This window comes from Mesocricetus auratus, unplaced genomic scaffold (assembly GCF_017639785.1).
Source record: "Mesocricetus auratus isolate SY011 unplaced genomic scaffold, BCM_Maur_2.0 Super-Scaffold_100003, whole genome shotgun sequence".
Classification (NCBI taxonomy): Eukaryota; Metazoa; Chordata; class Mammalia; order Rodentia; family Cricetidae; genus Mesocricetus; species Mesocricetus auratus.
Window position 1 is genome coordinate 39,067,085 of NW_024429188.1, and position 8,615 is coordinate 39,075,699.

Consider the following 8,615-nt stretch of genomic DNA (forward strand, 5'->3'; position numbering starts at 1 on the left):
TAATTATCGAATAAGACACGACTACAGCTGTACCTTTAGAGGAACTATCTGTGAAAACCACTTTCCCCTTAGAAATAGGCTGAGAGACTACAATTTTTGGGAAAATTAAAGGATGCGTTTTAAAAAAGGAAACCAAATTATTGGATGGGTAGTGATTAACAAAATAACTCTGGGTAGCAGAGAGAAAAATGGCCCAATTATAATTATTATTTTGTAGCCATTTTATTTGTTGACAAGACAAAGGGGCACCTACCCTCTCCGGCTCCCCACCATAAGCTCACGAGGCAATCCTCTGTGCTCCAAACAGGAGCACAACTATAGCCTGGGAGTAGGACACCACAGATTTAGGAGGGGAGGCTCGAGAATGAACCCAAAGATTGGGACTCTCTTGCCAAAAAACTCCCATAGGAGCATGAGTAGTTTGTACCTTCTCCAGTGTCAACCCTAAACCAGCCAACCCCGAGGTGGTCTGAAGATTTCCAAAGGCAGATAGTAATAGCTATTCTTTTGGTGCAGCCAACAGTAAATCATCCATATAAATTTGACACATGGTAGGGCAAAACTACCCACTGATATCTATTATAAGGCTCTCTTAAGTTCAAAGATGGAACACTGAAAGCAAAACACTGACAATCAGCAGGGTGTAAAGGAATATTAAAAAACAATCCTTTATATTTAACACAGGCAGGTGCCAGTCTTTAGGGATGACCACAGGGGTTGGCAGCCCTGACTAGCTGGCATCCATGAACATCATGGTCTTATTAACCGGTCTCAGGTCTTGTCTCCAAGTAATAGGAATTGGAGGTATTCCTCCAATGGCTGTGGAACAATGGCACACATTAAAAATGTCTCAATCCTCTCCGGTCAGGAGATCTCTGCACTGGGGGTTTCAGACACAGGCAGGGGATCGCCCTGTATACTCTTTCCAGTATCTTTGCCTGGGCAACAGCCTTGCTCCCGAAGCATATGTTATACAGGGGATGTGGTCAGTATGTCCCCCATGGACTTTAGGATATCTCTGCCCCAGAGATTGATCAAGATATGAGGCAATATAAAGGGCTGAAATATACCAGTGTCCCTCGTCATCTTTTCAAGTTAATATACAGGAACTTTTACTAGGTGACTTTGCTATGCCTATGTCCTATAAGCTGCTATTTGATTCTTGTAGGGGCCAAGCCTGGGGCCAATGGTTAACAGAAATGATGGATGTGTCTGTACCAGAATCTATGAGTCCCTGAAAGGTCTGTCCCTCAATAGTTAGGGTTATCATTCGTCTGGAGTCCATAGTGGACACCCAACAAACCATAGGTCCTGTAGATCCAAACCCTCCTTCTCCTCTTACAGGCTTAAGGAAGGGATTATTAGTTGTAAACTTCGGGGCCAAAATTAATTGAGAAATTCTAGCTTCTTGGGATATAACAGTGACTCCCTTGTCAGCTTCTACTATAATTTTGATCTTTCCTTTTGTCTCTTCATCAATAACTACCGGAATGACTCTAACTCCCTTAAGTAGAGCGCTAATCCTTCCTAAAATCAATCCAATTGAGCCCGGTGGTAAAGGGCCCTTGACTCCTGTGTGCAAAGCTTGGGGTCCCATCTAAGGAGTCAAAACTGCTCTGGTGGAGGAACAGAGTTCCAGTCCTGTGTTACCTGGGGTACCTCTAACAAGGTCCTGGATAGGGTGGGGAACAGGTGTAGTCAGGGCTCCATACACCTGGGAGTAAGGGGTCCGGAGCGGACCTTGACTCCCGTTTCCTGAAGTTGGCAGAGGGTAGCCCTGTGCAGCAGTCTTAAATCAACAGTTTCTGGCCCAATGATATCCTCTTTTACGGAAGGGGCAAAGACCTGGCTCTGAACGAGGGGGTGCAGCAGAGTCCTTAGCAGGACAATTTTTCTGAAAGTGGCCTATTTTCTTGAATCTGAAGCATGTCCTAGGTCTATGCCCCTCACTGACCTTTCTATTTCTTTGCATAGCACTAGCGATAACTTGTCCCATAATGTGATATTCATCTATATCTCTACAAATGCGAATATAATCATTGAGGCTCCTTGTTTTGTGAGTCCATAAAGCCTCCTTGCAGTATTTATTAGCATTTTCAAAAGCTAATTGTCTTACCAAAGTCATAGCATTGTCAGTATCTCCAAATATACGACCTGCAAGTTGTAGGAGCTGGTCCACAAACTCAGAATAGGGTTCAGATGGTCCCTGTAGGATCTTAGAAAGTTGGTTTCCTGCAGCCTTATTAGGCAAGGCTTTCCATGCATGGCCAGCAGCTGCTGAGATCTTTGCATAAACAGCTGGGTCATAAAGAATTTGCCGGCCTAGAGTTGTATAGGCTCCCATGCAGGTAAGCATTTCTAAATTCCTATTAGGAAAACCAACAGCCGCGTTGCCCTGTGCTGTCTGGTTACACAGTTCTTGGTATTTACCCCTCCAGCTCAAATAATCTCCCCCAGACATCGTAGCACGACATAATTGTTGCTAATCACTGGGGGTACAATTTAAGGCTGTAAAGGATTCAAAGATAGCCAGAGAGAAAGGGGCATGAGGCTCATATTCCATAAGTGCCCCCTTCAAGTGTTTTATATCCTTAAAGTTAAGAGGGAAATATTCTCTCTGACTCTGGCTTTGAGGATTAACTGTCTCTATACATTCTGCATTTCAGGAGGGGCTGAAGGAAGATGGAGAGAACTGGAATGTTCAGGATTACAGGCAGGGGGATGCGGATCAAGGGAAGATTTTTTAAATTTGTAAACATTGGAAGCTTGAATTAATCTAGTAGACTCTAGGTCTTGAGCCTCTGTGAAGGTGTCCCTAGTTTTCCCACCTGTTCCTTCATTACCGTATTATCGCTAATAAGTGCACCCTTAACAAGACGCTACAGAGAAAAGACAACAATTGTTATGGCGTTTGGCCCTTCTTTATGCAAAGTTCTTTGTAGGTCCACTATAACTTGGTTCCAATCAAGGGAATTAAGATCACCAGAGACCAAAAACCAAGGGATGACTTTATGTTTTGTTTTTAAAAAGTCCTTAGCTGTCTTATGTCTGATAATTGTGCCCTGGCATTGTAACAATTGTATCAAATAGTCCTCCAAAACAGGGACCCATACCTAATATACTCACACCTAACCTTAAGAAGAATGCTAGCTGGCTTTCTGTGGGTGTGGACTCTCAGGAATTCCCTGACAATTTTGACACCAATGGGTCAAGTCAGGCCTGGAGTCAACTCTAAACCACCCCTCTACAGGGGCTGACCCACCAACTGGGGCCTAACGTTTTTAATCACCCCTCTACGGGGGCTGACCCACCTTCTAGGGCCTAACTTTTTAAATCAGCCCTCTATGGGGGCTGACCCACCATCTGGGGCCTAACTCAGTACCCTAAACTTGGTACCCCTATCCAAATACACCCTCCTACCTTACTTGCTGGCCAGTATTCAAGTGTAATTCTTTAGCAGTTTTTCTTCTTTTCCGATCTCAGTGGGACCTCCATCTGTAGCTAGCTGCCAGTGTGTTCGCAGCTACAGTGCTAGCATACTTCACAACGATCCTAGGCTAAGTGCTAAGGATGAAAATAAAGACAAAGACAGTGGCTCATTGTTACAAGGGGAATGACATTTATTATTACAAAGGTAGAGCCTTATATACCAAAGCCAGTTATGGCAGAAAAACACCAAGGTCAGAAGCCTATGTTCCTAGGGCCCTCCAGCAAAGGGGTGGGCCAAAAACAGGAATTAGCATTTAGACAATAAACAGGAACTTGAATGCAGGCCTTACTGGGAGGAGGGGACAAGAAATGTTTTGCTAAAAGCTCCTAGTAACAAGCAGTCAACAGACCCCCATGGGGGAAGGGTGCAACATCTTTCAAGCAGAATCTGTCTTTACTGCATATCTATAATCCTTTTCTTTCTCCATGATCAAAATTCCAAACCCACCATGCAGAGTGCTGTCAGAGCTTGTGGTGGTAGCTTAAGCCCACAGACAGAGGCTGAGAAAAGCCTTTCAGTAAGTACTGTGGCCATTTCAAATACTGCAGTAACCTGCCATGCCACTTACCTCATGTTGATTGGCTGCTGGTTCCATATTACATTTCTGCACATTTGCTGGCCATACACTATGAGATTAGGAAGTTGCATTTGTCTTTGTTTCTGTGCGGTTAGAATCATTTTTTAAAAAAATCTCTCTCAGGTTTCATGAAGAATCAGTTGCCTAAACTTTGTAGGTGGAAATTTTCTGTCCCACAGCTGCTCTCAAATAAACACACAGAGGCGTATATTAATTATAAATAGTCGGCTAATAGTTCAGGCATATTAATAACTGGACCTTACATTTTAAGTTAACCTGTATTCCTTATTTCCACTCTGACACTGTTAGGGACCAGAAGACATCACATAAAAGACCACCATCATGTACGAAATCATCAAGAGCATTTACTAGTAAAAATGAGGAAACAAGTTGGGGTGGCACATGGCAATAGCCAAATGACTCAAAGGCCCGTTTTAAGTTGCATCAGGGGAATTCCAGGGAGGAGAGATTAATCTGGGGCTAATTGGTGGGTGGCTCTAGTGATAAGGGACATTCCTGCAGCAAGGATGGAAAGCTATCTGTAGCTAGCAGGAGGCTCCAGTCATCTCCTCAGCTAGTAAAAGGTTGTGAGTGGTTGTCGGCTAACTAGTTGCCCCTGAGTTGTGGTTTTCCTGAGAACTGCTTATTCAGCTCCAGCTAACTCCAGTAAACAAAAACTAAGGCCTGGTCCTTGGCATGGGCTATTAGAAACATGTCATGGCCCTTGTCTGGCTCCCCAGCCATCTCACCATGGAGCAGTGCCTTTATTAACATGACAAGTTCATCTCCTGCTCCCTCTCCATTTGGCTGGCAACTCAGACATCACCCTTCTTCCTCCCAGCATTCTCCAAGTGTGGCTCAGCTGCCTTACCTTATTCTTTTCAGTCATTGGACACTCAGCTTCTTTCTCAAAAACAATCAGAATGACATATATTCACACAGTGGAAAGATGTAAAGGAATACTCCACAGCAAAAAAAGCCCACCCAAGCATGATTAATGACTGCTTGAATGAGCAAGGGTGGAGTTCCGTGCACTACTCCCAGGCTTTAAAGCTGTCAGTATTTTCTTCAACAACAACTTGATATTGCCTGTCCTGGGGAGGGACTTTATAAATCTTGTTTCAGTTTTCTCACCATATAAGTATTGTTACTTACTAAATTTTATGGATGTTCTTCCTACTTCTTGAAAGAGATTTCATTTTGGAAGAAATTGCATACTCATACTCAGCCTGTATAATGATACCTGTGTATATATGAAAAATAATGTTTAAAAAAGAATGCTAAGAATTTTAGAGAAAGGTTGTATGGGAATGGGTAGACTGTGGAAAGGGGAGAGTGGGAATGACATAGTTATATTATAATAAAATTAATTAGTGTTTTTTGTGGAAAGTGATAAATAGTTTGGGGGTGGGTTATTTCTCCAGGTCTGGGGAGCTAAACTTTTGCTGTTTCTCAAGGTTTGAAAATATTAACCTAAAGCCTTTCCACCCAAATTAAACTTTGGCATTGACTTTACCACTTTCAAATTTAACCCTTGTCCTTGAAGTATAACAAAGTATATTCTAAGAAACCTGGTTGAAAGGCACTTTAATAAAAGAGAGTTTGGCTCTATGACCTCATTCTGAGTGGAACTTCTTCTCAAAAGATTGTCATCCATTTTTCTCAGAAAATCTGTGTAACTAATTGTATAGCTTGTGCAGCATATTAACTTGCCCTAGGACAAGCACATGGACTCTGACCACTTCTATCCCAGGCAGAAAGATTTTCATCCTGGTACACTCAAAATTCAAAGGGACATTTATGATGTGTTTCTTGTTCTAGCTTAACCTTTAAATGCTGTGATGCTCTATCTAGTCTTTGTTAATCAACTCACACTACCTCAAGGGGCCCACCTTCTGAGAGTCTGGCCGTCATCAACACTCTCACAGTCTCATCCAAACCATCATGCAGCATCATTTAAATTACAGACTGATGACAAACTCAAAGTCTCTAATGCTCCAAATTACCTCAATCAGAAAATGTGTAGCTTTATCAATCATAGATTCTCTGCTCTTCCTAATCATTTCTTTTGCATGCCCTTCTTATCTCAGAGTTTTCTATTCTTCTTCTGCAGGGAAAGTCTAAGTCCCTGTGGGCAGTGGGTGGATATTGGTTGCCACCAACAATAATGTTGGAGGGAGGAGATACCAAAGAGAACTGGGGAAAATAGTGAAATGACAAAGAGATTGGTTTTGAGGATTAATTTATCACAGTTTATTTTCTTACACAGTTTAATACAATAATGAAACCAACTGTGTTTCCATGAAAATAACAAATAAAGGCAAAACCAACAGAGGCCAGGATGAATTGGCCACTTTACTTTGTTTCACTAACTATACAGCACATTGAATTCTGTGAAACTTTTTCCCATGTCATGTTTTCTCACACGTACTAAAATCTGTGAAGATTTTCCAACAAATTTAAAACCCCAAATATCTTATTCTTAACCTTGACATGGAGCAATAAATGTGTCAGATGTAAGGTTAAGAAGCATACATGAGCCAAATTAACATTCAGTTACATGAGTATTAACAGTCTAACAGAGAACAAAAGATACTTATCACTTATCCTATTCCTAACAGAAGAGGAAGATACTCTTAGTGATGTCCCTCCTACTTATAAACACCCCACTACTTAGAAAATTGGCTGTTCTTCAGCACAGTGACAGCTATACCTAGGGCCATCTAAGTGTGGGAGTAGCTGCTAGAGTGGGCATGGGCGGGAACCCTGGCAGCATGGTATCCAGAAGCCTCATCTCTACTGGCTGCTCTCTCAGCCTGGTTACTGAGAGCCTCCTCATACTGTTGAGGGTAGAAACTGGGCATGGCGTTTCTGATCTTAGCCAAAACATCTAGGACTTTCATCTTGGTTTCTTCATTGCGGGCCCTGGAACCCCACAGGAACTCATAGCTTGGGGGATTGCTACCAGGCACCTGGCGGTACTCCACATAATTCTGCTCAACTAGCTCTTCAGTGATGAACTTCCGGGGCTCCCCAAAAATTAAGTGCCTCCTCCCAGGATATATCCCCTGCATATGGAGGAACTGCCAGACCTCTTCCTCACTGGCACGCTCCCCCTTCATCAAGATCATTCCCAGGAGGGTCAGTATGAGGCCTGTCTTTGGCAAATCTCTCATGCCACCCTCATTATCCCCAGGGGGGATGGGCAACTTGCTAACAAGAACATAGGACTGACTGTTATGTTTGTCAGCCTTCAACTCCAGACCATAGACTACCTCTAGCTGATAGGTGGCTTTCTCCAGGATCCAGGGGAAGTGTACCTTGTACTTCCTGCTGATCAGCTTCAACATATCTGCCTCTGTAGGCTGCTCATCCTTCTGGTACTTCTCCAGAAGATAGTGAAGTACCTTGCTGGCCTTCCTGGTCATAGGATCTCTGCGTGCAGAATCGATGGCTTCTGCTATAATGCAGGCATTTGCACGCTTCTCATCAACACCTGCAACAGAGCCCTCAGCACCAGCATCAGAACCCTCAGAAACAATATCATAGCCTGAGTATGGTATATCTAACTCAGGAAAGTCAAGGGATGCAGCCTCCTGGGACGCCTGAGGAGTGCACACATCAGGGGAGCTAGGGGCCTCTCCCTGGCCACGAGGGGGCGCTGCTGCTTCCTCCTCTGCAGTGGGCCGAGTACCCTGGAGATTCTGGCTCTCTACACGGGCCTGCTGCCTTTTGGCCCTGGAGCGGCTCTTGCTCTTGTTGCCCCTAGGCATGGTGCTCCGGGTAGGCAGGCTGCTGGAGTGCTGGAAAGAATCTGAGGTGGGGAGAGAAAGAATCTGAGGTGGGGGGGGGGAGAGAGAGAGAGAGAGAGAGAGAGAGAGAGAGAGAGAGAGAGAGAGAGAGAGAGAGAGAGAGAGAGAGAGAGAGAGAGAGAGAGAGAGAGAGAGAGAGAGAGAGAGAGAGAGAGAGAGAGAGAGAGAGAGAGAGAGAGAGAGAGAGAGAGAGAGAGAGAGAGAGAGAGAGAGAGAGAGAGAATGACACTATGTAACCATTACTAGGTAGAGAACAACTTCCCTTCAAGGAGGGTCCCCTCTGCTGCTTTTCTCAGGGTACCTTTCTGGATTCAAACCGTGTTCCTCTTCTCTTGTTGAAACAACTTCCTGAGAAATCTGTAAAGAGAATTAGAGTTTGTTAGGTCACTGCCGGCCTGGCAATCCAAGTTATACCTTCCTAGGTTGAAAGAAGGCCATCTCCTAGCGCTCCATTTTACTCCCCATAAACAATCATGCTCAATTTTAAGTATGTTCCGATCACCATTCATCTGCTGCTCTTAAATTCACACTATAATCTTAACTAGTAACACACTGGAGTAAATGATGGTAGGCCTTAGCCCTGATATCGGGCACCATTCAGTGGACACCAAATGGGCGATACCTTTGCAAGCCCCGCCCCCTTTTCTGCCAGTTCCTGCTTGTTTTCTTCCCCGAAATAATTTCCACTGAAATGTTTCCTCCTCGTTCTATAAAGTATAAAGTAGGGTAATATCTC

At 43.9% G+C, this 8,615-nt stretch overlaps 1 protein-coding gene across 1 annotated transcript; it reads right to left on the reverse strand.

Annotated features, from left to right (window-relative positions):
- Nucleotides 1–6,394: 6,394 nt before the first annotated feature.
- LOC101835793 (melanoma-associated antigen B4-like) lies at nucleotides 6,395–7,895 on the reverse strand. The gene has a single exon (XM_005080072.2). The coding sequence runs from the start codon at nucleotides 7,838–7,840 to the stop codon at nucleotides 6,791–6,793; it is 1,050 nt and encodes a 349-aa protein (XP_005080129.1). The 5' UTR covers nucleotides 7,841–7,895; the 3' UTR covers nucleotides 6,395–6,790.
- Between the last annotated feature and the right edge of the window lie 720 nt (nucleotides 7,896–8,615).

Bases quoted from the DNA above. Each gene is read 5' to 3' on its own strand.
- LOC101835793 (XM_005080072.2), bottom strand. From the start codon at position 7,840: ATGCCTAGGGGCAACAAGAGCAAGAGCCGCTCCAGGGCCAAAAGGCAG.